General features: G+C 39.9%; 1 protein-coding gene across 1 annotated transcript in view; it reads left to right on the top strand.

The window, feature by feature from the left end:
* The window catches only part of Kif13b (kinesin family member 13B), a 160,449-nt gene that overhangs the window by 37,428 nt on the left and 96,221 nt on the right, over positions 1-26,800 (top strand). The window contains 5 exon segments of the mRNA XM_047548390.1: positions 12,545-12,557; positions 17,185-17,245; positions 18,757-18,849; positions 20,377-20,557; positions 24,887-24,974. Of these exon segments, the coding sequence (XP_047404346.1) occupies positions 12,545-12,557; positions 17,185-17,245; positions 18,757-18,849; positions 20,377-20,557; positions 24,887-24,974 (436 nt within the window).

A 26,800-nucleotide genomic window follows, 5' to 3' on the forward strand; every position in this document is an offset into this window, starting at 1 on the left:
ACTTGTCCTTATCTGTGGATTTACTGTCAATACCCCTGGCGATTTGATGGAGACTATTCTAGCATGGCTTATTTTTCACAAAAAGTTGTATTAATTAGAAACATTCAGAACGTCAACAAAATAGCCGCAACTTAAAAAAAAAAATTACCAAGTGGTATCTAGCTGACAATGATTCATATCAGCTGCATCAGAGCCAGTTGACGATTCTATTACTCATCTGTTCTGTGCCCCACCCAGAACCTGCTGTCCATTTCCATGCCAATTTTCAACCTGTACCAGGTGTGTCAACTGTGCGGTACAGTTTAGAACCACATCTTACACATTCTTACATTTCATTTTTTTTTTTTTTCTTTAAGAGGAGTGAGTTCTGTACAGGAAGGTTAAGTGACAGGAAAACTGCACTAGAACCAACGTACTCGTCCTTGTCATCTTCTTCCTCCCTCTCCCCCGCCTCTCCTCCTTCCATCTTTTTCTTGGTTCATTCCTGACAGCGCCTCTTTTTTGCCACGTCAGGCTTTCCTTTGGCTTGGAATTTGCAGTGACATGTTTTTGCATTCTTCAGCTTGGTGCCTTCTTTTGTGAGGCTGCTTGTCAGCTGCAGCAGGGTGTTCTTCAACAGCTCTCCCAGCTTCCTCAGGCAGGCTGGTATGGTCTCCTTGGATTTTTGAGTGATTGACAGAAGGAGACAAAGGCTGAAGGAGGCCCTTCCACCAGTTGCCTTGGGATCCTTGAACTTGTTTTTGTGTGTCCTTTAGGAAGGATCTAGGTTTTCATTTCTTTTCTAACAGACCTCGTTCACCTTTGTCAGGTCTTGCAGTTTTCCTTTGTCCATAACAAACATGGTCTTCCACCTCCGAAGCACTCCCTTGGCAACTCGGAGGAGTTGACTACAGCTTCTGGGTTCTTCTCACCTCCCCAAGCAAGTTTGCATCCAGATTGTACATGTGACTTTCTAAGGTCCTCCTCTGGCCACACCTAATTATTTCCCCACTGCAAGGCATGGATTGGCTACTGGCCCTCCCATGCCCAGTGTGCTGTCAAGTTCAGTGCCTTGCACTGGACATGAAATTTGGATGAATTCTCCTTTCTGAATGTCATTTGCATCAGATCATATTACATTTTGTTTGCTTGATATTTGGATCATGACTCTCTAGAACAACTTTCTATTTTTCTCAAAGATTTATTATTCTGTAGCACATTCGTAATTTTTCCTCTCAAATTTATTTATTTGTTTATTTATTTATTTTTAAGATGGATGGGGTCTTGCTCTGTTGCTCAGGCTGACCTCATACTTGCCATCCTCCTGCCTCAGCCTCTAAAGCATGTGCCACGTGCCCAGCATAGGTCCCAGGAAACTGATAGTTCAAATTCTAATGTGTAACAGTGCAGCAGAGACCACATGTGGACAGAGTGTACTTAGGAACTGTGGTATCTGGAGAGTTGAGAAGAGGTTTTATTTTGTTTTTTAGACAGAACGTAGTCATGGTTAGCCTGATTTCTAGTATCGGATTTCAATAAACATTTATTGAATGCCTACAGTTTGGCAGGTACTGGACTTAATTTAGGTGCTGAGAATCCCAAAGGAAGGAGCTGGTGTGGAAGTAGAGATAGGAGGTTCACTTTGAAGTAGTTGATACCGTGTAATATGTATTATGAGGAAATGAGTTCAAGGGGTTCCAGGAACTTCATATTTTCAACCTTAATTTCTCTAGTTCTCTCCCAGTGTGAAAAGGTCAGTGTAGTTATGCTGTAGTGTCCCAAGACAAGGGAAACAGGATTAAGAAATTTGGGGATGATCAGTTAATTCCCATAATCAGTAAGGGGGAGTGGGGGAGGTGGTTTTAGGAAAGTCTGGTGAACTCTAATGTTGAATGTCGGTGAGGGACATTGCTGTGAACCACCTCGGGGAGTGTTTTGGTATAGCCTTCCACCTGGGAACAGCCATGGCTTTCCAGTTGGTGGAACACAACTGGGAGATTTTGTGGAGTACCTTAGTGCTTTGTCTTCTGGACCAGTTTTCTTCAGACTGGTTTGCCAGAGAGCAGACTAGGACACTGCATCATCTAGTCACCATAGCTGAAAAGCTGTTCCTACTTCTTACTTTAAAAGGACATCTCTTTCTGTTGGGATTTTAGGATGCCCATGTATGACACCCCTTTCCTCTCCACCCAGTTTTTTTTTTTCCCCCCTCCTTCTCCTTTTTTGCAGTACTGGGGTTGGAACTCAGGGCCACTCTATGACTCAGTTACATCCCAGCCCTTTTTACTTCATATAGGTTCATGCTGAGTTGCCAAGGCTGGTCATGAACTTGCTGTCCGTCTGCCTCAATCTCCTGAGTTGCTGGGATTACAGGTGTGTCCCACTCACTCAGTTCCTAGCAGATGATCATGGGGACCAGTGAGAGAGAGGAAATAAAAATTAAAGCCACATTAACACCAGCGTGCTCATGTGTCAGGTGCTGTGTAACCTTCACAGCAGTGCTATGAAGTGGGCTCTCTCAGAGAAGGAAACTGTAGCCACAGAGGTTTGTTTAGTCCGTTTGTTTAGTCCGTCAGGGTCACACAGTAAGTGGTGGGGCAAGATTCCCAACCAGGCAGTTTAACTCCAGAGCCCAACCTTGACCTGTGTGTTTTCCTGTGCCTCATTTTGTATGGGTTACTGTTAAAGCTGGGAGAGAAAATGGCTTTGCACGTGTGGCCACCTGGACTTGCTGATCCCTCCCCTTGAATGAGACTTAGCAAGCAACAGCAGGCCTCCCCATGGGAGGGGTACAGAGCCCAAACACCTGGTGTCCTCTCTTGAGCACCACTGTTTTGATAATTCACTCTTCCTCTCCTGGAAGCACAGTGAGGCAGCTTAGGAATATCTGGAGGGCTGCTTTGACATCTTCTCATGGAAACATGAGCAATAATTCTCATTAGGGATATTTAGATAACCAAAGATGCTAGACTGTCTTCATAGCCTGCTTCTGTAAGGAAAAGCTCTCTGTGCTAATGGCAACCCACTCCATCTCTGCCCAGCCTGGCCTGGGTTTTAGGGTTCCAGGTCATCACTGAGCCTCATTAACTCTTTGCTACTTTAGTCCTGAATGGGGATCGGATTCTGCTTACACTACTTCCCTCGCTCCCTCTGCTCTGCGACACTGTGTGGTGTGATAGAGAGAGCATAGTCTGGAATGTGGGCAGACTTGAGTAAATATTAAAGGAACACTAAAAAAAAAAAAAGCTCAATAAATAGGATGGTATTAAACGAAAAGCTTCTTCACAGCAAAGGAAATGATCAAGAATGAAGAGAGAGCCTACAGAATGGGAGAAAATCTTTGCCACCTGCACCTCAGATAGAGCATTAGTCTCCAGGATATATAAAGAACTCAAAAAACTTAACACCAGAAAAACAAATATCCGAATCAATAAATGGGCAAAGGAACTGAACAGACACTTCACAGGAGAAGGAATATGAATGTTCAACAAACATATGAAAAAATGTTCAACATCACTAGCAATTAGAGAAATGCAGATTAAAACCACACTGAGACTTGATCTCCCTCCAGTCAGAGTGGCAGTTATCAAGAATACATATAACAATAAATGCTGGCTAGGATGTGGGGGAAAAGGTACACTCACACATTCCTGGCGGGACTGCAAATTGGTGCAGCCACTCTAGAAAACAGGATGGAGATTCCTCAGAAAACTTGAAATAGAACCACCATTTGACCCAGTCATCCCACTCATGAGTATATATCTAAAGGACTTAAAATCAGCATAGTGTAGTGATACAGCCACATTAATGTTTATAGCAGCTCAGTTCACAATAAGCTATGGAACCAATCTAGGTGCGCTTCAGCAGACGAATGAATAAAGAAAATGTGGTATATATACACAGTGGAATATTACTCTGCCATAGAGAAGCATGAAATTATGGCATTTGCTGGTAAATGGATGGAACTGGAGGCTATCATGCTAAGTGAAATAAGCCAATCCTCCAAAACCAAAAGCCAGATGTTCTCTCTGAATGTGGATGCTAACATACAATAAAGGAGGGGGAGGAAAGAATAGAAGTTCATTGAATTAGACAATGGGAATGAGGGGGAGAGGGGAATGGGAATAGGAAAGACAGACTGAATTAGACATAATTTTCCTATGTTCTTATATGCATATACCACCAGTGAAGCTCCACATCTTGTGCAACCGCAGGAATGGGAAATTATACTCCATGTCTGTATGATATGCAAAACACACTCTACTGTCATGTATAACTAAAAAGAACAAATCAAAAATTAAAGCAAAAACAAAAAACAGACGTGCGGTGGCCTAGGCTGGTGCAGGACCTGGCTGCAGTTGGGCATGAGCCAGTTTTTGGGGGTGATGGAAATGTGCTGGACCTAGATTGTGGTGGTGGTTGCACAAGTCTACATTTGCTAAAAGCCATTGACTTGTACACTTAGGATGGGTGAAATTTGTGGCATGTATATTAGCACCTCAATAAAACTGTCCCATTTCATTGACCTTTGTGACATTTGACTTATGCCAGTCTGGGATGTACCATAAGGTAGCAGGAGCTTATTTCTAGAATTTCCAGGATTGGGCAAGTGGGAAATTGTGTGAACTGAGGTGCAGCTAAGTCTGTAACAAAGTGCGTGTGGGGAGAGCCTGTGTGCTTCTGAAGTCCCAGCTTCTTGGGAGGCTGAGGCAGGAGGATCACTTTGAGCCCAGGAGTTTGAGGCCAGCCTGGGCAACATAGTGAGACTTCATTTCAGTCACACAAAGAGAAAACAAAAATACTAGGAAGGGCTCGGGTCAGGAGCCCCCCACCTCCTTCTTGAGGTGCTTGATGCTGCTGCCCTCGCCCTCTCCCCGTGGCTTTCCAACTCAGGGGTCCATTCTTTTCCATCTGTTCTGTAGGCACCTACTTAAAAGAACATAAATTTGCAGGCTAAAGTTATCATTCTGTTGATATCTTTTATTTATAGTTGGTTCTCAGTGGTTTTATTTCTTATCTAAAATGTCAGCTGATCAACCTGTGAAAACAAATGAAGGCTACCCAAAGAAACACACACAGAGGCCGCCTACCAGAGTGTGCTGCAGCAAGCAGCCAGTGCCATCTCCATGAGGGCAGGCAGAGGGGAGGCTGTAGCAGGGAGAGAGTGCTGAGTGCAGGTGTTGTCATGCAGAAGCTGGAAGCAGACCAGCTAGAAGTGGGGTGTCTCTGTGCTTGGTGTGGGGAGCACATACTTCTCCTTGCTTGATCCTGAGTAGTAAGCAAGGGCAACATAGAGAAGCTGGGTGTCATTGGCCAAGGCCTGACCATTCTAGGCTGATAGCTGCAGATGTGTGGATCAGAGCTCTGTAGTCAGGTCTGGTCACTGTCTGAATTCAGTCTGTCCATCAAGAGACTAGCCAAGGATGTGGGAAGCTGTGTGGTAGACCTCAGGGGAGGTGAAGAGACAGGCACCTCTGTGGCACGTGCCCTTCTTCCTGTGTCAGTCCCACCATCAATCCCACCTCCATGCACACCCTCTGCCCTCCCTCCTTAGCCCTTATTGTGCTATAAATCCAATCATTCATTCAGTTGGAACAATTTAAGCTTTTACAGGCTCAAGATTTGTCTCAAGGTTTAAAGTGTTTCCCCAGAACTTAGGTTAGTGCCTGTCACCTAGACCCAGGGCTTATTTGTTGAATGAATGACTGTGAGACGGAAAAAGGGGATGGGTTGAGAGGTATTAGGAAGACGTATCTCAGGAAAGGGTGAACACAGCCTTCACCTTCCTAAGCTGTGTGCTACCTCTTGAGTAGTGTGCAGCTGGGAAATCCTTGGGAATTGGAATTCTACTCAAAAAAGCTAAGCAAATTGCAGACAGTATTAAATCCTGAAATAAAACCATGTTAATAATGGTATCCCACATTTATTGAGCATGCATGAATTTGTATTTTAGGCATTTTATATGCACCATGTTTTTTTCTTTGCAATCCCCAGGCTTTCTGACTTACGTCTCAGTTCTACTGTGTGTGTGTATATTACATTATGTGTGTATGTATATGTGTATATACATATACACAGGTAATACACACATATACATATGTGTATATGTGTATACGTGCATGCTGTGTGTGTGTGGATATACATGCATGTATATATCCTTTTTTTGCAGTGTGAGGGATGGAACCCATGGCCTCTTGCATGCCAAGGGAGTACTCTGCCATTGACCTGCATCCCCAGCCACACTGCTTATATTGAAGACAATTCCTTTAGCTTTGATTTGATTTTGGAGATATTAATTTTGATGGCATTACTGCTGTAACATTTGAGTTTGGGGTTCTTTGTTTAGGATTTCATAGCCAGGAATTTTAAAGCAGATTGTAGTATTTCCTGGGGTGGGCAGGATCTGTAGCGTAGTTCTGATAGATGGCTCTCAGCATCAGATCTTAGGACTTGAACTTGGAAATGTTGTTTTTGGTGTCAGTTTGTGGATCTGTTTTTCTTCAGGTTCAAACCTTCTTAAAAGAAAACCCCTTTCTTTGTTCTGTGGCGAGAATTTGGAACTTGGTTTCCTGCAGGGGCTGGTAGGAGGCAGCAGTGGGTTCAGACGAACTGTGGTTGCTGTATGGAAATTGGACCATATCTCTCAACTTTCAAGAGAATTTGGAAATCCAGATTTCCTAGTGGGAAACCTTCTAATTTCCATTTTTGGCAAGTACCATGATAACTAGCACAATACACTGTGGTTCTTTTTGGCATGTGGACCTTAGGTGTGTGGCCTCTGGGTTGGAGATGAAGTATAGAAAGGGTTAGGGCCTAAGGGAATGTTAGCTAATGTCATGGTGAAAACTTTTTCCAAATAAATGCAGTCCAGTCAAGAAGAAATCCAATCAAGAAAGAGGAAAAAAGAAGAAGAAGAAAAAAAACACACAGGAGAATATAGACTCATACAGTTAGAAGCCACAAGTACTGAAAGAAGCAAAAATTATAGGCTTTCTCTGCTTGGAGTCTAAGAATGTTTCAGTAATCTATCCTAGTGACTGCGTATGCCTTCGAAGTTATTCAGATGTTACTATAGTACTTATATGTCTCTTATGGAATGTATTTCATAAGAAGTTCGCAATTGAAATTAGTATTCTCTGGCCATATTTAAACTTTCTTATAATGAAAGTGGATGACGAATTAAAACTCTTATCTGCTCATGTTTGACAAATGAGAAGAGGCAAATGATTTGTGAGTGATGAGTTAGGGTGAGTGTATGTTTTGAATTTAGTTCTACCATTATATGACAATTCTGAATTATGGAATTTCTAGGTCAGATTTTCATATTTCTGAAGTTGTGATTGTGAAACATACTAGTTGTGGTTCAGTAGTCTTGTTCTTTTTTGTCCTTCTGTCCTCAAACACTTGTGGTTTGTGTGGGTGGAAGGTTCTAGAAAAAGAGAGTTGTCAGACTATCTTCTCTTGTTTTGAAGAAGTCTTTCCAAGGACTGTCTGTCACAGGTAGTGACTTGAGTGTTTTGAGGGGGTTTGGAGGCAGGAGGGATTTAACCTACTCCTTTCAAACAGCCTCCCATATTTTAGTTCCCTTTTCCTCCTCCTTCATTTCTGATTTTTTTTTTTTTTTTTTTTTTTACATTTTGTAGATGCATTTTCTGTCTTTATATCATGTTCTTCAGTTATAAGTATTTCCAGGTTTCATTGAACATAGAGTTTGTATATCTGTTTCTTTTTTAAAAAAAAATTCTTTTAAAAATATTTTTTGTTGTAGATGGACACAATACCTTTATTTACTTATGTGTGGTGCTGAGGATCGAACTCAGTGCTGCACACATGCTAGGCAAGTGCTCTGCCACTGAGCTATAGCCCAAGCCCCGTATTTCTGTTTCTTATTTACCTTATGGTTTTGGGGCGGTTTGAGAAAGGGGTGGCAGTAAAATGGTTTTATTCTGCACATAATACTGTGATTGAGAGTAACATAAGGGATGTTGGGAAACAATAAGAAAGTTGAGGAGTGAAAATGAATAGGAGTTAACCTCAGGAGTTTAAGGTAGAAGCAAAGTCATGCATGGAATCTGGGAAACAGGTACATTATGCTGAATGGAAAAAGGTCTATGTTGGGATGGGTGGAAACTGATGTGAGACGTAGTTGGAGCCACACTGGGTCCCCTAAAGAATCAAGGATTATCTACTGAGCAACAGAAAGCCTTTGTTGGACTCTGACAAGTAAAGAGCACTGTCCTGCAGGACTCACAGTCTAGCCTAGATGTCCCGTATGAGAAAGCCTGTGTCGTGGGGCAGAACAATGGGTCCTGTAGGAGTCAAGGAGGGACTGTTGGTTGGTGAGGGTCCTTCTGGAAAGGTTCTTCAGGCAGATTTTGATAGGAGCTTTCCTTCTGCATGAGGGCGTGAGTGGGCAGAGCTGTTGGGGGGCATGACCTCATCTGAGTGTAGGTGTATGGACTACAGGATGTGACGAGGTGATTGGAGCCCGGGAAAATCTTCTCTGTGTGTGTTGGGGAGATGATGCTCCAGCCATGTCCTGGGTGCCTCTGGTCCTACAGCAGTTGCAGTAAAACTTGTTGAGTGGTTATTGTTCATTTCATTGTACATAGGAAGAGTTCCACGGTAATCCAGTACCATTTTTCCTTCCTTATCATTCTCATGCTGTGCCTTTCTGCTCTCCTAAAATAATTCCACTGATGAGGACCTGTTTCTTGAAACAGTTTTCCCCAGTGGGTTCTACGGGAGCATGCTACTGGAGAATGCTGTTCTCCAATCTTACTCTACCTGATCAACCATGCTGTTAAAATTTGTTCTTTAAAACTGAATGTCACGTTCCAGATGTTGAGGAAACAGTGGACAGACTTGCAGTGATGTTTGTATCAGTAACTTCTTACTGAGAGTTGTCTCAATAAGCAAAGGTTGAGAAACTTCCATGGTGAGTCTAGTCTGCCTACAGTTTTACTGAGGTCAACTTCATTCCTTCTGTGGAAGGCACATGGGGAGGGGATGACAAGGAAGAATGATGATCATCACACAGATTGTTGTTTGGTTGCTGGTACTGCCAGCTAAGTCCGAAAAAGAACAATGCCATTACGTAGTGTGACTGATAGAATGAACTCTTTGTAATGTACATCCTTTTATTATTATTTTTTTCTCTAAGAGCTGGTTGGAATGGAATGTTGTTAAAATAGCTTTCCAAATATTTTCTAATTGTGAAAATTTTAACAATTTAAATCTTTAGAATTAAGTGAAATGTTGGTAGTATTTAGATTCAGTGTTTGATTTCAGTAGTTGACAGCAATTGTTGATTTACAACTCATCATTCTACTGACATTGTTTTATGTTTTATACACATGGGATACACTGTGTTTTATTTTTAGGCAGCTTTATTTTTTCCATGGTCAGAAACATGAATAAAAATTTTCTAAAGATCGTCAACTTGTATAAAGTCATCACTAAATTTCTTTTTTATAGTTTGGCATTCTAGAGGTTAATAACATAATTTGACTTTTTTTTTTTTGGTGTGGGTTATTATTTGAATGAGAAGTAAGCACTGTGGTTTTTCCTAAATTAGGTCAGGAAAAAAGCAGTTAGAGAGGAGCTTATTCATAGGTAACAGTTTCTGTCCAAAATATGCAGCCAGATTATTTGCTATGTCCTCTTCCATCAAAGCACATCCATCCAGGTTGATCCTCCTGTGCTGTTAATATGTACATCGAGGATGGACATCATTGCAGGCATAAATCCTAAGTGGATGTTGAAAGTTGCAGGTGAAAATCTGGTTAGATACCTGGTGTTCAGTTACATGGTCTCAAAGTCTTTCCCCACAAGATGCATTTAAATTACAAAGGGAAAAATGGTCATGTTACTAAGGGGAGACCCGATAGTCACAACCCTGACCAAGTGATGAGAATTGACCTGGTCAGTAATGAGACGTGGATGTCACATGCTGCCTCATAGGGAGCACTGTGCAGGCCATACCATTACTTGCATTGTGCTTGCCAAGATGCACAGCCTGAATTTAGTCACAAGGAAGCATTAGACAAACCCAGTCTGAGGAATGAATATTCTACTAAACAAGTGTCTAGTACTTTTCAAATGTCCACGTCCGGATTGGAGGAGAATTACAAATACATGCAGTGCATAATCCTAGACTACAAAGAGGACATTAATGGGGGCAGTTGGCAAGGTTTAGATAAGTCTGGCTGTAAATTACTTAATGGTTACCTTAAGTTACTTAATGGTTGATGGTTACCTTCCATACTTAAGTCCTTGTAACTGATTGTAGAAGAAATGACGTTTGGGGTAGTTTGGTGAAGGGTGTGCAGGAATTCTTTGCACTATTTTTGGAACTTTTAGTAAGTCTGAAAGTATTTCAAAATGAAGTTAAGCAACAACAAAAATCATTAGGGTCAGCTGAGCGATGAAGGCTGTGGTACTTACACTTTGCGACATCTTTTTTATTTGGTCAGGAACTGATTTTCTGTGCTTCCTTAATCTCCTCAGTGATCAGGATAGCTGAAGTTTCTAAATAAGGGATCCTGGATCAGCGAGGCATGGCTGTATCGAATTGCCATTGACTAATTTACTTAATTTTTTTGTACACAGAGCTGTAATTACATCTTTGGGTGTCCCATGGCTCTGTAGGTTATTTGAGCTTTACTGTTGTAGCTACCAGAATTCTACTTGGAAACTTAGCTCTGTAATTAATTGTTATGCTGTCATGAGTTCAGGTTAATCCATGGATTCTTCTGTAGTGTGTCATATATTGTTGAAATCCATAGTTGTCTCTTGTATCTTAGGGAGAGCTATTTTTAAATATAAAAATGTTTGATTTAAACTTGAAATATTCAAAATATCTTCTTTAGTTCTCAGAAAAGGCAGTGTGGAGTTTTCATATATAGCAGTGAGTAGCAAATGCACACTGGTTACCAAGTGGCAACCTTGTTTTGAGTAATAATTAAAATGAAGGAAATTAATACATTGGGAAATGTTTTTGTTCACAGGAGCAGTTGTTAATATGTGACTCATAGGTCTCAAGTCCAGGCTATCTTGACCAGTGTGGACTTGGGAGTCAGAGATCTTGTTTTGCACCCCAGATCCACGATTGCTCATTAGTGTAGTGGGCTTTTCTGAGCCTTGTTTGTCAACTGTAACACTGGACTCTCAGTGGCACCTTGCCCAAACCTCATGAGGATTGAATGAAGTGGTGGGTGAGCAGAAGCAGGTCCACCCTGTCATCCCAGACCTGAGGGAGCTCTTACCTGCAGCTGCGTTTTGGGCTGTTCATAGTGGAAAAAAATCTCCTTTACTTTTAAGACATGTACAGAGACGATAGCATATATCAATAGTTTCTACTCATATTTCATAACTCCTTTTGTCAGGAAGCTTTTCCATGTCTTTTTCCAGAGAAAGTCTTTTCTTTTATATGTCAGCCACGTTGGATGTTACTCCCAGATCTGTCAGACACATGTTACTCATTTGCTAGACTTGCTGTGATGTTTTAATATTTATCTGAATCATTGGTACACATAATTTTGGAAGGAAATCTTGTCAGACAGAGGGACAAGAAGGTATGTAGACAGTAGGAAGGAGACATTGGCCTATGCAGTTTGTTTTCAGGTTTCAGGCTGGAATTGGAGTTTTGATCCTCTGCAAAGGACCAGTTATTATTATTCCTGTCTTATTCCATATAAAAAATGCTTTGCTTGTTTAAAGTTTGGATATTGTGCTGTGATTAAGTGGCCACTGTTTTCAGGAATTACACACTGAAGTGTTTAGGGCTGAAGGGACATGTCTGCAACTTACTGTCAAGTGGTTCAGAAATAAAATGTGTGCATGTGTGTTTTTTTCTCTTTGGAGGGAAGGGGAGGATGAAAGCTGTCCTGGTAGCCTTAGCAGGGGGCAAATTTGGTTGAGGAGTCCATGGAAGTTCTCTTTTCTTTCTCACAAGTTTTTTCTCAGTTTGAAACTGTCTCATAATTTATTAGATTTACACACTGTACTTTGGGGAGATGTAAGCCAGTGGCAGTTTCAGAGGGAAGGAGGGAGGGGAGGATAGAACTGCCTGAAGACGTGAAAAAGAGTAAATACTGGGGAATTCAGCAAGAGTAACTCCCAGGCAAGAAATTAGTTGTCCTTTAACCTTCTTTCCCTAGCCAGATCAGAGTTGATTTTTTTGTAGAAGGACCTGTATAGAGAAGAGAGTAAACTTCTGCTTTGCCAAAGTAGAGAAAATAATAAAGTTTTAAAAAGAAATACATACAAGGATGAGCAAAAATGCAAAAAGCAGAAAGATGAGTGCTTTCAAAGTTATCCAGTATTGAGATAGTCTTTCTTCCACAAGCTAATCTTGTGTACTTAGCACCCCTCCTTAATAGCTAATTGACATTCATTTATCTTCACGTTACTGTTCGGTTTCAAAGGTAATATTTAATTTTCTTATTGCAAATTTATGTCATGTTTGTTATTATTTTACTTTCCAAAAAGAGTTTTCTAAGCTAAATTTTTTCTTCCTCCCCCCCCACCCCATGTCAACGACTACATCTCTTTGGGGAACTAGGAGCCAGCCAAAGGTAAGAGATTTGGTATATCGTGTGATACTTATAAAGGTCTTATTTGCATATTCTTGAAATACTGGAGGTTTTCTTCTCAAACTGAAAACACGTGGCCCCTCTCGGTTTCTAGAAGCAGTGCAAGCCATCAGGCTCTCTCAGCCTGCAGCCTCATTGGTGTGTGTGTGAAAGTGTTTGCACTCTGACCAGTTGCCCAGTCTCCTCACAGCTGCCACACAGATTCCTTGTGTGCTGGAGATTGGTGCAAAACTGGTAGTTCCAAACCATGGTCACACAGTGCTGGGCCAGCTCACCCCCCGGCTCCCAAGCTGGTTGGGAAGGCATTGCCAGGCCAGAAGAAGCCTCTGCGTCCCCAGCTTCCTCCAGGGCGCAACTCAGATCCCAGATCAGAGCCTGGATTCTAAGGCAACTTCTGCTGTGTGTGGCAGGGAGGGGAGGACCGTGTCAGTACTGTCATCCAGGGGACTTGGGGGTGTGCTGAGGTGGCACAAGTACTGTTTTTAAGTTGACCATCTTCTGAAGATACTTGAAAGTTCCAGGAAATTCAGTTTGATCTACATTCTTGGGATTTGTTTTTGTTTTAGAGCCTGTGGTTGAATTGTAATTCCCTTCTGTTATTGTTGCTAAAATATGTGTAGACACGCTGTTTGAAACTCTAAATGACTGAAATAAATAGTTAAACCTGGCACTGGTTGTATGTTTGTAAAGTCTTACTCATCTTTCCTATGAAGAGGATGCTGAGTTATTTTTGTTTTATTTTTTGTTGGAGCAGAGACTGGAGATTGGAGTAAATGTAAGGAAAACATTTCATGACTATTTAAAAACTGTCCATGTTTTATTTAATTCAGTTGTGTCTCAGTGTTTATGAAAATGTGTGGGCTAAAAAACCCACATTGTCAACACAGCATTTACTTCTAGGGGAGGTGTACTTGGCAATGGGGAGACCTTTATTTGTTATTTTATGCTTCAGTGTTATTTGAGTTTGTTACTGAGAATGTTTATTTCTTCTCTATTAATTGCAAAAAGTTCTTTTAATTTAAAGGAATAATGTTTGTTTAGAAAGAGAAGGACTTCTCTATTTGTGGAAGATACCTGCAATTACAAAATTACTAAGATTTAAAAGGACTGTTTGGTGTTGTTAGTAAATAAGAACTTGGTGCTTATTAGTCCCCAGCTTTGTGCCAACTGTGATCCTTCCATATACTGTAGTCCTCACTGGTCTGCAGTTTTTCTTTCTGTGGGTTCAATTACCCCAGGCAAACTTTGGCAGATTGCAATAGATATTTTGAGAGAAGAGAGAGACAGAGACACAACATTCATATAACTTTGATTACAGTATATTGTCACAGTTGTCTTATTTTATTATTAATCATTGTTTATCTCTTACTGTTCCTACTTTAAAATTAAACTTCATTTTAGGTCGGTTCAGGAAAAGCATAGTGTGTCTAGGGTTGGGTACTTCCTGAAGCTTCAGGCCTGCCCCAGGGTGGCGTGGAACTTGTTCCTGGCTGGTCAGGGGTGCTCATAGGATAGCCTGGTGTGCAGAGCAAGGACTTTTGACCCAGTCTTCTGGCAGCTGCAGCTTGCCTCCTTTGTACCTGTTCTCTTTGAACAGGGCCTATACACAGTCTCTGGAATTGCTGTGGGGACTTTAGTGATGGCTTCTTTGTTGCAATTGAGAGTAGGAAATAAGGTGGTTAAAGAAATCTCCAACCACAAGAATGGGAAGTTACACTCCATGTATGTATAATATGTCAAAATGCATTCTACTGTCATGTATAACTAAAAAGGACCAAAACAAAAACAAAAACAAAAAAGCAACCCAAGAAATCTATAACAGAAAAACATGGGTGACACCCAGTAATAATGGGTTCAGGGGAGAGTGGGTGGAGAACCTGAGCCTCCATAAATGTACACAGATGGTGAAGGGACTTCTGAAGTGAGAGCTAAGCTTGCAAGAACAGATTTAAGTAAAACTGCAAAAGATGAGAGTTGGAAGCAAGAACATAAGAAAGACAATTTGAGCACCACACTGTATTTAATCTTATCTTTTGTGATGTTTCTCATTGTGGGTGACAAGTGAAATTTGAGAAGCAGTCTCCACTGGACCTTTTGATGCACTGTCCCTTGGGATGATCTTCCATCTTGCTCTTGGTTCTCTTCTTGTTTGAGAATTGCTAACATAGATACAATCACGAGATGGATGTCTGCGTAGCCTTAGGAAAAGGGCAGAGTTGGCAGTATGCACCATGACACTGTGGCCAGGTGGGGATCTTCTGGGCACCAGGAATCCTGCCTCTTCTTGAAGGTTGTCAGCCAAATTTCTTGTGCTTTGCCTCTCTGGCATCACCTGTCAACCACTACCCGACCCAGAGCACACCCCTCACCTGCCTGCTGTCACACAAAGACCTGGGTGTTCTGATCCCTGCTTGTTGAGCAGTGTTCCATCTGTCACTCTCCTGAGTGATGCTACCACCTCTCCTACCACTTTGCTTGGACCACCAGATTCTCCCAGAACTGCCATGTCCTTTGTAGTGTTTCCGTCTGCAGCGATTTCTTTCTGAATTTAGTTTCCTTGTGGCCTTGTCCCCACCCTCACCCTCATGGCATTTCCCCGCTCCCCAGTTTTGATCCAGGCACAGCAAGCAGTTTTGATTTCAAAACCTTGCACTCCTTTTCTCATTTTTCTTCCCTTTGGGTCCTTTTCCCCACTCCCAACCTGTTTATTTTGAGTAAATTTTAGGTTGTAGTGGGGCAGGATATTGGCAGGCATACTCAATTTTTGGTATTAATCTAATTCCTTTTCTTAAAATATCTGACTTTTATTTTATTTGTTAAAAATGCTTCCTTTATTACATAAAGCCAATAACTGCTACTTCTAAGTTCAACTGTGCATCTCTGCATTTTTCAAAGTGTCATGCCTGTGATGTTAATGACAATTATTTTCAAGTATCATTGGGTGGTGACTCCACCACCATGGTACCTGCACCCCACTTCACACAGGTAACAAACTGCTCTAGGAAATTTGGTTCTCCCAGGTCCCAGAGGAAACATATTCTCGGTGTTGTTCTACATCTTACTGTATTAAAATCTAACTTTTAGATATCTGGTCCAGATAGCCTTGTGAGGTCACAGAGAGACACTGTCCCTGCCAACTCTAAAATGCATAGCAGAAACAGATAAAATACTTTAAAATATTGAAAGCATGTCATCATACTCACAAACAGCATGCATAACTTCAAGAACTAGCAGTAAACTGGGGCCGAGGCAGTGTTCTGGGCTTTGGAGTCAGACACAGGCCCTCACTTACTTGAAGTCAACTCTTGCCCATCACTGGGGCCCTGATGTGTGGTGGACTGGAGTCAAGTTCACTGTCCGGATACTGATTTGAGAAATGTTCCTCTGTGACTGAAGTCTTAAAAAAAGCTGAGAAAGTGCTGTCCCTCAATGTTGAGCCAATGTCTGTGTTGATAGGAGGGAGTAGAGACTCCTGGCCTCAGGAAGACCAAACTCCGGACTTTCCATAACAGAAATGGTGACATGAATTGACCATGGGGAGGGGCCTTTGGTAGAGGAAAAAGTAAGCAGCCACATACACTGTACACTGGAACAGACACTCTCAGTGAAGGTGCACCTGAAACTAACAGGTAGAGGCACAGGAGGAAGGCCACTTGGGGGATGCACAGCAGCACTCCCAGACTGAGGTGAACCAAGGTGAATCTTAGAACAGTTACACTTCAAATCCTTAAACAGGCTCGATTATGAAATGCAAATTAGTGATATAGAACCATTAGAAATCCAAAAAATGAAATAAAATTAATGAAACAAAACATAAAAGATTGCAAAGAAACTATGTATATTTTTAGATAACAGTGATAAGGTAAAATATTAAAATGAAAATTATTTTATTCAGTCAAGTAACATTTTAATATATATTCTTCCTACTCTTTATGCACAAAGGTTTTTATACACATATGAAGTCATATACCAGATGTCCATAACTTTTTTATTAATATGATCATTTTCTTGATAATAAGTCTTCTATACCCTTAAATCTACATAATATTGAACATAGGTGTGTTATAATTTAAACAATCTCCTATTGTATAGCTATTTTGCACTTGCTATGTGAGCATATGTATTTGTATAAAAGTACAAATACAGAAAATTTATAAAAGCATAAAAAAACCCAAAAATCACTAATCTCATTATGTAGAAGTAAACTTTATATTTGTAGCCATACATGGGTGTGTGATAGCCATCATGTTATGCATATTGTTCTCTAAACTTGCTTTTTTTTTTTTTCTTTTTTTTTTGCGGTGCTGGGGATTGAACCCAGGCCTTGTGCTTGTGGGGCAGGCACTCTACCAACTGAGCTATATCCCCAGCCCTCTAAACTTGCTTTTTTCACTTAACATTGCAAATTGTTTTCCATGTAAAATATAGATCTAGCTGACCCATGGGGTGTGTAGTTGTCATTGTAAGACTGTACATAAATAATTAATTCCTGTTTTGTAATTATAAGTTGTTTTTGTTGTACTATTATGAGCAATTCTATTGACATGGCATTATTGTAATAGCATTAAAGTTTTGTTCTTATACACACCTTATGTTCACTTTTCAACAGGTGTTTGCTTACGATCATTGTTTCTGGTCCATGGATGAATCTGTCCAAGAAAAGTATGCAGGTAACAGAATACAGCATCCTGTCCACTACTGCTGGTGCAGAAAAGGGGTTTCATTATATTCTCCAGGCATTGTCATAGTATAATTGTGTGTGACTTTAAAACTATGCAGACAACTTCCTACAGTGTTTGCTATGAGAGTTTTTATGTTGATTGGAAAATTGAGAGATTTACAGTGTGAAATGATGGTATCCAGTGGAGGTTGTCTCACACATGTCCCCAGGTCTCACATGGGACCGGGGACACATGATAGGTGTATCCTTGAGATGTCAGTGATGTTGTCTAGAGAGGCCACTGGTGTGAGGAAAGAAGTGTGCTGGTCACCAGCATCCAAGCTCTCCTCTGCACCCCCGTGACATTCAGTAAATTATGGCACCTGTTGGAGCCTGTGTTCTCTGTAATGGAGAGGAATGTGCCACATTCCTCTGCATTTTCTTTTTTATCTGAAAGTCTATTTTATTACTCTACTAAATGATCATTTTGCCACAAGGTTAGGGCTACAGTGACAGCCATTTAAAAATTCCCTGTGTTCCCAACTGCTCTGTCATGCGTTTCCAAGCAGTTCCTTTTAATTTATATTTTATTTTTTGAGACAGTCTTATTGTGTTACTCAAATTGGCTTTGAATTCCTGGGATCAAGTGATCTTCCAGTCTCAGTCTCTAGAGTAACTGGGACCACAGCAAGGACCACCACACTTAATTTCCCTTTTAAATACTGAGCATCACATTTTATTCACTTCTACTATGGCTCTTTCAAAAGTTGAAGTACATTTTGTCTTGTAACCCGATGACAACTGTAGGGATCACCTCATATTCAAACTTGAATAGTTAACTGACAGGTGAATTGGGAAGTGGGGCATAATGGAATAATGAATGCATTTGCCCAACAGCAGCATTTGGCCCTTCCCTCTTGTATGTGAGATCTGTGAGGTGAATGGCTCGTCAGGTTCATATTTGATTATCGACTATTGACATATTTCTTTTGGCCTGTGGTAGAGTACTTGACTCAATATATTATGTCTATAATTGAATGCTTAAGAAAATTTCCAGGGTCTTCCTTGTTCTAATGGTTGTGAGTTGTAGACTCTATAACTAGAAATTATCTTTGAGAAAAAAGAGAGGGGATTGTCATGTAGGGTTTTTCTGAACTCCTAACCCATTAAATAAAAGCACTGACTGAGTGGTACGTAGTTAATTCAGGTACTCCTAGGTCCCAGATATAAATTACAGGTATTCATAATCATTGACTGTAAAATAAGTGGCTCATTGGCTCTTTGCACTGAGGGGGCTCCTTGGTCAGTGTTTTCCTTCTTTTTTAATTCAAGTTTATATTATGGGGAATGCTATACTGATTTTACCTCATGTGCTTACTATAAATAACTTGACAGGCATAAGCCTTTGGAAGCATTTATCAAGTTTAAAGCTCTTGTTTGTAGATAAATAAGCTGATAGTATATTTTGAGATTTTTTGTTTGTGATTTGACTTAAAACACCCTTTCGTCGCTCTATCTCAGGTCAAGATGATGTTTTCAAGTGCCTTGGAGAAAATATCCTTCAGAATGCTTTTGATGGCTATAATGCATGCATCTTTGCCTATGGACAGACAGGTAATGTTAAATAATGTGAAATCACATGAGAAAATGTCTTTCAGTGAAAGAGAAAATAGAACCATGTTTACTGCATAGACAAATCTTTGATTTTTTTTTGTTATTTTCCTTTATAGGAAGTATATAGATGCTAAAATCAAATACAGTTTTTTTAAATGAGTATGATAAAATTAGGATTAGTATCCTTTTTCTTTACTGATCTCACATGGCACTGGTCCAATTTGCTTCCAATAAATTACAGTTATGACTGTTGAACATATTACTAGCTTATCTATCATAGGCTCCAAGGATCATTATAGAGAAAATACTAAAAAGAACATATTTGTTAATATCTTACAGGTTATAATTGATAAGGAGCTTTTTTACTTCTCTGCCTTTGTGATCAAGGAAACAATCTATTTAAAGTGAACTAGTTACTTTTATAAGATATATCATACAGCTTGTTCAACTGGAAACTCTTCTTGCAGTGTGTTTGATGGTTTCAAGAATCATTATATGGAGTGGTTAGAAGAGAGACTCCAAGCCAGGCTGTGCCAGCCCCACACTTGCCCCTGCCACTTTCCTGCTGGGACCCTCTGCCCTACAGTTTCCTTATCTGTAAAAATGCTGCTGCTGATAGACCTTCATTGTAGGGTTGTCTTGAGGCATTACTGTGTGCACACTTTAAAAGAGGTCTGGTATGTAGGAGGTGGTATGTTAGTTTCAGGTATTATGATAGGATGGAATCTCAAGTGACAGCCTGTTTGCTGGGGCTGGGGAGATAGCTCAGCTGGTAGAGTGCTTGCCTCCTAAGCACAGGGCCCTGAGTTCGATCCCCACTACCGCACAAAAAAAAAAAAAGAAAAAAAAAGAAAGCCTATTTGCAGGGCTGGGGTGCAGCTCAGTGGCGGAGCACTTGTGTAGCACATGTGAGGCTCTGGATTCCATTCCCAGCACTGTGAAAACAATCACTACTGCTATAAAAAAGGAAAGTGTCAGTCATTACTGTTTGGGGTTGGTAAGGCTATGGTGATTTAGTTCTTTTCCTGTTTTCTGAATTTTCTTTAATGAAAATTATATAATGAATATTACAGTGGAAAAAATAATTTTGCATTAGAAAAGGATAATTCTTTGATTCACGCACTTTTGCCAGAGGGTAGTAAGTTCATTTGTTCAGGGGTTCATGTGGAGAACCTGTATTTTTTGTGTTAGGATTAGGAGCAGGCACAGTAGTGTTAATCATGTGACTCACCCTAATTTATTTTAGAAAACTTTTCAATCTTCACTGTTTTTCAATTGTTTCAGGTATTTTTTTAATATGAAGATGAGTAAAATAGGCTTTTTTTCCTTCTAAAGCATGTATCCTTTTGACAATAGCATTTGCAGTAGAAAAGCTTGTGTATTTTAATTTTCGTTATATTTGGATACATTTCTTATAGTATTTTGGCAGTTTGCTAAGTACTGGCAGCTTATCATGAGCAAAGGAAAGAGGGTTATGTGTTTAAACTTCTCAAAGAGACAGTAGTAACTCTGATTTTCCTTTTTCAGGGTCTGGAAAATCTTACACGATGATGGGCACAGTGGACCAACCTGGATTAATTCCAAGACTCTGCAGTGGACTCTTTGAACGAACCCAGAAAGAGGAAAACGAGGAGCAGAGTTTTAAAGTAGAAGTGTCCTACATGGAAATTTATAATGAAAAAGTCCGAGACCTTCTTGATCCCAAAGGGTAAAAGACTTTGAGACTTTAGTGTTCTAGCATTCTGCACTTGATAAATTGGCTTGTGAGAAATTTGTACATTGAACTCTAGTAGAGGATCATCTAGTTGTGGTCTTTGTGATTTAATTTTAGTTACCTGGAGCGTTTCCTATAGCCAGCTCTGGGCTTTTGAACTTGGGAGAGGAGCATTTAGAGCAGGGAAGAGTGATTGAGCAGGCATGTACTTGTGTCATATGCCAACATCAGACTCACCCAAAGCCACAAAGAATATGTAGTGAAAAGCAGTCAGTTGGCATCAGCATAACTGGTAGCCTTAAACAGTTTTTTAAATTTTATTTACCAGTTCATGTCAAGTGGAATTCAACAGTTGGTTTGTGGACTGTTGGAGGACATAATAAGGGATATGAAACCTGATCTTCTGGATTGTTAATTTTAAAGCTTCTCAGGAAAAATAAGCGTGCTCATGATTTCATGGCATTGACTTTGAAAGAGAAGTGGATTAGAAGTGCCTTCATAAGTGCATTGACCCCGAGGCAATTACTGAGTTTAACGAGGAGAACAGGAGGTGTCTGAGGAAATGTGTCCATTGCACAGAGTTCCCTTGTTGAGATTTTAAGGAAGTGCAGCAGTGGCAAGAAAGAGACAGAGATAATGACCTGAGCCTGTGGCTTGCTGGTGTAAGAACAGATTTAGGAAGGTTAGAGAGCCGTCTGGGCTGAGGCTTACAGAAAGTGCAGAGGACAATGAGGAGACAGTTAGCTACGTTTAGATGAGGAAAATGATCAAGGAAAGATAAGCTGACAGGCAGTGAATCATAGTGTGCTCAACCAAGAGAAAACAGCCCTCAGCTCTTCACTGCCATCTGCTTTCTTTGACAGAGATAATCATCTTTAGGCCTGCACAGGGAGATTGAATTGGCACTTCATGCTTTTCTGTAAACCTTACATAAACATCAATTGAGCAATCGGTGTGCACCAGGCACTATGAAAGTCAGAGGAAGGACTCACAGTGTGGGCAGAATGAGTTTTGTACAGAAGTAATTACAACACAGTGCAGTTTGCTTTTGACTTGTGAGGGGGCTCATACAAAATATCAAAAAGGGAATAACTGGCTGTGTGCACTGATGCATGCCTATAACACCAGAGACTCGGAAGGTTGAGACAGGAGCATTGCAAATTCAAGACCAGCTTGGGCAAACTAGTAAGACCCTGTCTCAAAATAAAAAATGAAAAGAGCTTGAGATATAGCTCATGGTAGGACAACCCTGGTTTCAATCTCTAGCATGCCCCACCCCCCCGCAAAAAAAAAAAAAAAAAAAAAGGAATTTCTGCCAGAGCAGCGGGAAGAGTCCCGCGGGTACTTGAGATGAATTTTGTGCCGAGAACCATTTGTGTGTAGAGCACAGCCCTGTGCCAAACTGCAGTGGTGTAAACAGATCACCTGTTTGAAGAATGATCAGCAGGTGGTTGGAGAAAGTCAGACTGGACAGGAGGAGGCCAGAGGTGGGTGGTTTATGGCCTGGCACCCACATTTTGTGTAATACTTATTCCTGTACATTTACTCAGGCAGCCTGCACTGCTTTTCATTCACTTTGACCTCTGTGAAGATCCAGCTCAGATCTACTCTTTCCAGAAATTTTCAGCTGCCTGGCTTCATACCAGTTCATTCTCGTGTTTTATATTCCATAGTACTTGGGTGAAATAGCTTGAACTTTATTGGCTGAACTTGTTCATAGTCTTAGGTTTGTCTTATGTGTGGCTTAGTACTCCTACAGCTCTGGATCCAGGTGCTCTGCTTGTTACTTATTGAGCAAGGTCCTTGTGATTTCTAGGCCTAACTTGTGCAGGAGAACAATGTTACCACACCATTTGATGTTTGAGGGTGGCTGTTGATAGGCCTGAGCCTCAGGACTTTCCTGGCATCCAGAAAACACTCAGTACATGGTAGCTGCTGCTGCTCTGGTGAAAGTTTCTTGAGGATTTTATTTATTTATTTTTTTATTTTTAGTGTTGTAGAAGAGTCAGAGTAAATGGATTAAAGTTTTAGAGGTGATCTTGTCCCCACCAAAGATTATTTGAGAGAACTTGAGTTTTTTATTTGAGTACTGATTTTATGAATTCACCATCTAGTATGTGTAGTTATGTAATTATGTTGCTGTACTCAGGACAAGATACAGTCTACATTATCATTTAGAGAAAAGGTGGAAGAGGGCGGAGGGAAGGGAAAGGGGGAGTACTGGGGACTGAAGTGGAGCAAATCATGTTCTATGCTTGTATGATTATGTCAGAAATGAACCGCAGTATTATGTATAACTGTAATGCACTAATGAAAACATACAAAAAAGAAAAGGAAAAATGAAAGGAAGAAAGTTAGAATATAATCTGGGGTAAGAGGTGAGAATTAAATTTTTTGACTCTGGCTTCATATATAGTTGTGTAGTAATAAGTGCCCTTGAATGTTGATCCTAGGATACTGTAAGATTGCAAATCACTAGGAAACACTAAATTATAGTTGGTATACTAGGGGACAATCACATTCTAGATTTAAGTCATTTCCCCATTCCTTAACTCTGCTGCTTACATAAAAGATAAGTCCACAGCTGCTAATTGTCCCACCCTGAATACCTCTGCTTGCTTGCTTCTTGGGTAATAGTGATCAGGTGTGGCTTCAGTTTCTATGCTAGTTGCTCATTGTATGCAGTTTTCGGCACCATTCCTTCTGTTCTCCTGCCTTCTTTTGTTGATGGCTGTCTTTCCAAATCATGTAAGCCGACACACTGGAATCTTTCTTATTGCCTTATTTTCGTTTCACTTTGTTAGCCAAGTTGGTTTATTCCCTGAGTGACTCTCATGTGTCAGAAATTGTGCTAGGAATTGCAGACCCCAAAACTAATAAACATTCTTGCTCTTCTGGAGCCCCAAGTTCTGTTAAAGAGTAGACACATGTGAATTCCAACCCATGCCAAGGATTAGGAGATTTGAAACAAGAGAGGAGACAAGGACAGACTGTAGAGGAGCATGGATACCACACCTAGTGTTGACCTCAGAGAACCACCGCAGAATTTCAAGCATTCCAGTTCATTATTTAAAAAATGTTATGTAGTCAAAAATGAATACACATCGTGATAGGAGTTCTGATAAACAAAGGAACATAAGAAAACTTACCATGAGCAAGTGTTCTTTTAAAGAAAATTAATTTTAGGGCTGGGGAGATAGCTAAGTCGGTAGAGTACTTGCCTTGCAAGCACAAGGCCCTGGGTTCAATCCCCAGCACAGCAAAAAAAAAAAAAAAAAAAAAAGTGTCCTTGAAAATTAATTTTTAATTGATAAATAATAATTGTCCCTATTTATAGCTTAAGATGTGCTTTTTTTTTTTTTTGGGTGCTGGGGTTTGAACCCAGGGCCTTGTGCTTACAAGGCAAGCGCTCTACCGACTGAGCTATCTCCCCAGCCCCAAGATGTGCTATTTTGATATATGTATACATTATGGAATGATTAAATCAAACTGATATGTCAGTCACCTTAAAATAACTTTGTTTTTGTAGTGTGAACATTTAAAGACCACTCTTAACAATTTTGAAATATGTTACATTTGTGTTGACTATAGTCACCATGCTGTGCAATAGATCTCTGAAATTTATTTCTCCTAAATGAAACTTTATACCCTTTGACCAACATCTCAACAAAATTCTTTGGCTCATAACCATAAGTGTGCTGTATGTACTCTACGTTTTTGGAAGATGCCCTTTATTGGATTTATCAGTTTCTTGTTTGCTAACTGGTTTATTTTTAAAGAAAATTATGAAGAAGTATTTAATTTTCATTTTATTGAATCCTTTTTCCTGCAGTTACTGGAGGGATCATAATCATCTAATAAAGTGTATTGGCCCCCAGCCCCATGTTAAAACCTTGCTACCCTGGGATAAGCCCACTGTTGTGTTTTTAAATCGTTATTAGACTCATTTCATTGTCTTTGTTTTTTTGTCTTTATTCATGATTGAGCTGGGTCTGGAGTTTTCTTGCACAGTTAACATTTGTTGAGTTTCGATCTTTATGCCACATTCTGTGATATGACAAGTGAATTGTTTTATTTATTTGACTCTGCATTCTTTGCAGTAGTAAAAAGACATCCCACAGTGTACCCTTTCGAGTGATGTGATATTTTACCACATTCTGAAGTTTTTCTTTCCAGTGAATATTTTAAAGTTTGGTTTGAATTCTTTGGGGGATCAGGTCAGTTGGTTTTATTTGTTTGGGGTCTTTCTTGAATAACATATATATTTCTATCAAGTACAGTTGAGTCCTTTTAAAAAACAAATTGTTTCTCTGTCATGAACAGAAGTCGTCAAACCTTGAAAGTCAGAGAACATAGTGTGTTGGGACCCTATGTGGATGGACTTTCTAAACTGGCTGTAACAAGCTATAAGGTAACAGCATCCTTTATATGAACTACTTAAACAGTGTATTTTTTGTTTGTTTTTAAAATTAAATTTAAAATAACATCATTTAATCACTTTTTACAAAAAAAATCTTAAAAAGGAGTGAATGGATTATTAAACTAGAAAGTAAATGTAGGCTAAATATGATGAAGTTTTAAAATTAAGCTGTAGGATTTTCAGGCTTAATCTAAATGGGTTTGGAAGAGATCTTGAAAGTAGTGAATTTTATGTTTCGTTGTTGTTTTTCTATTCTGTTTTATACTTCTTTTGTAGTTAATGTTTTTTACTTTGAGGCTTTTACTCTATCATGTTGAATTTTTCCTTGAACATTAATATTTTTCACTTAATATGCCAAAACAGAATCCTATATGATTATCAAAGTTTTTCACTCCTGTGTGTCAGTTTAGGATAATATTCAATTGCATATAACATAAAAAGTATAACGGGATTTAGTATTTTGAAGTGTGGGTTATTATCTCTTTTGTTCATTATCCTCAGTGTCCAGAAAGTACTTGGCTTGTGGTAGGTGCTCTCAGTGTACATTGGAGTAAGGAATGAATGGTGATTTAAATAAGGTTTTCATGTACAAGAAGTCTGGAGGTAGATGCTCCGAGGCTGGTTTGGTGGCTCCAAGGGGTCATCAAGGACCTAGATTCCTTCCCCACTCCACGTTGAGAGATTTAATAACGTATTCTTATAATTCAAGACAACTCTTAGAACCAGGATGTGATGGCAAGCTACTCCCTTTAAGGAGAACGGCCCAGGTGGTCTGTATTATACTTTACATCTTATTTACCCAAGTGTAGTCATGGGGCCAGACTGAGCTGCAAGGGCATCTGGGAAATGTGGACTCCCAGTTCTGCTGCTTGCTCTTAGCTGGAGTTCCCTTACTGGGTTCACAATAGGCAACTAGACAGCTCTTTCACACGTACCATCTTTTTTGTTCCTCATGAAAATTCTTGTAAGATTTACTTTTTTATAATGTATTTTTTTGAAATAATATTTTTTAGTTTAGGTAGATACAATACCTTTATTTTATTTTTATGTGGTACTGAGGATTGAACCCAGGGCCTCTCATGTACATGCTACCACTGAGCCACAACCGCAGCCCCATAGACGATTTAATTTTATTTATTTATTTTCTGTGCTGGGGATTGAACCCAGGGCCTTGTGTATGCTAAACACAGCTCTACCACTGAGCTACATGCTTAACCTAAGTAGATAATTTTATTGAAGTTCAGATCTTTCAGATTCGTTAAATAACCCTTTTAGAGCTGGTAACATTTTTTAAAATGAAAATTCCACTATCTTTCTATTAAGCTGTCTCTCTTTGAGTGGTAATAGCAACAAAATAGGAAATCTCTGCAGATACTAGTCTCTTGATATTCTCATTTTCAAGAACAGGTCTAATAAGATATGTGCCCAGTAGGTGGGTAATAATATGCATGGGTGAAGAGGTTACAAGTAAGTTATTTTTATAATTTTATTTGCTTGCTTATATAATCTAATTTGTTAAAAAATGTATTTGTGACTTTAAAAAACAAACAAACAAAATGGTAGTGGGAATTGACCCCAGGGCTTTATGCATGCTAAGCAAGTGCTGTATTACTGAGCTACAACCTATCCCTTTAAAAATATTTATTTATTTTTGCAGTACTGAGAATTGAACCCAGGGTGCTCTACTATTAAGCTACATCCCCAGCCATTTTTACTTTTCATTTTGAGACACAGGGCCTTGCTAAGTTGCTGAGGCTGCTTGAACTTGTGATCCTTCTGCTTCAGCCTCCTGAGTTGCTGAGATTACAGGCATGTAC

The sequence above is a fragment of the Sciurus carolinensis genome, chromosome 4 (assembly GCF_902686445.1).
Source record: "Sciurus carolinensis chromosome 4, mSciCar1.2, whole genome shotgun sequence".
Classification (NCBI taxonomy): domain Eukaryota; kingdom Metazoa; phylum Chordata; class Mammalia; order Rodentia; family Sciuridae; genus Sciurus; species Sciurus carolinensis.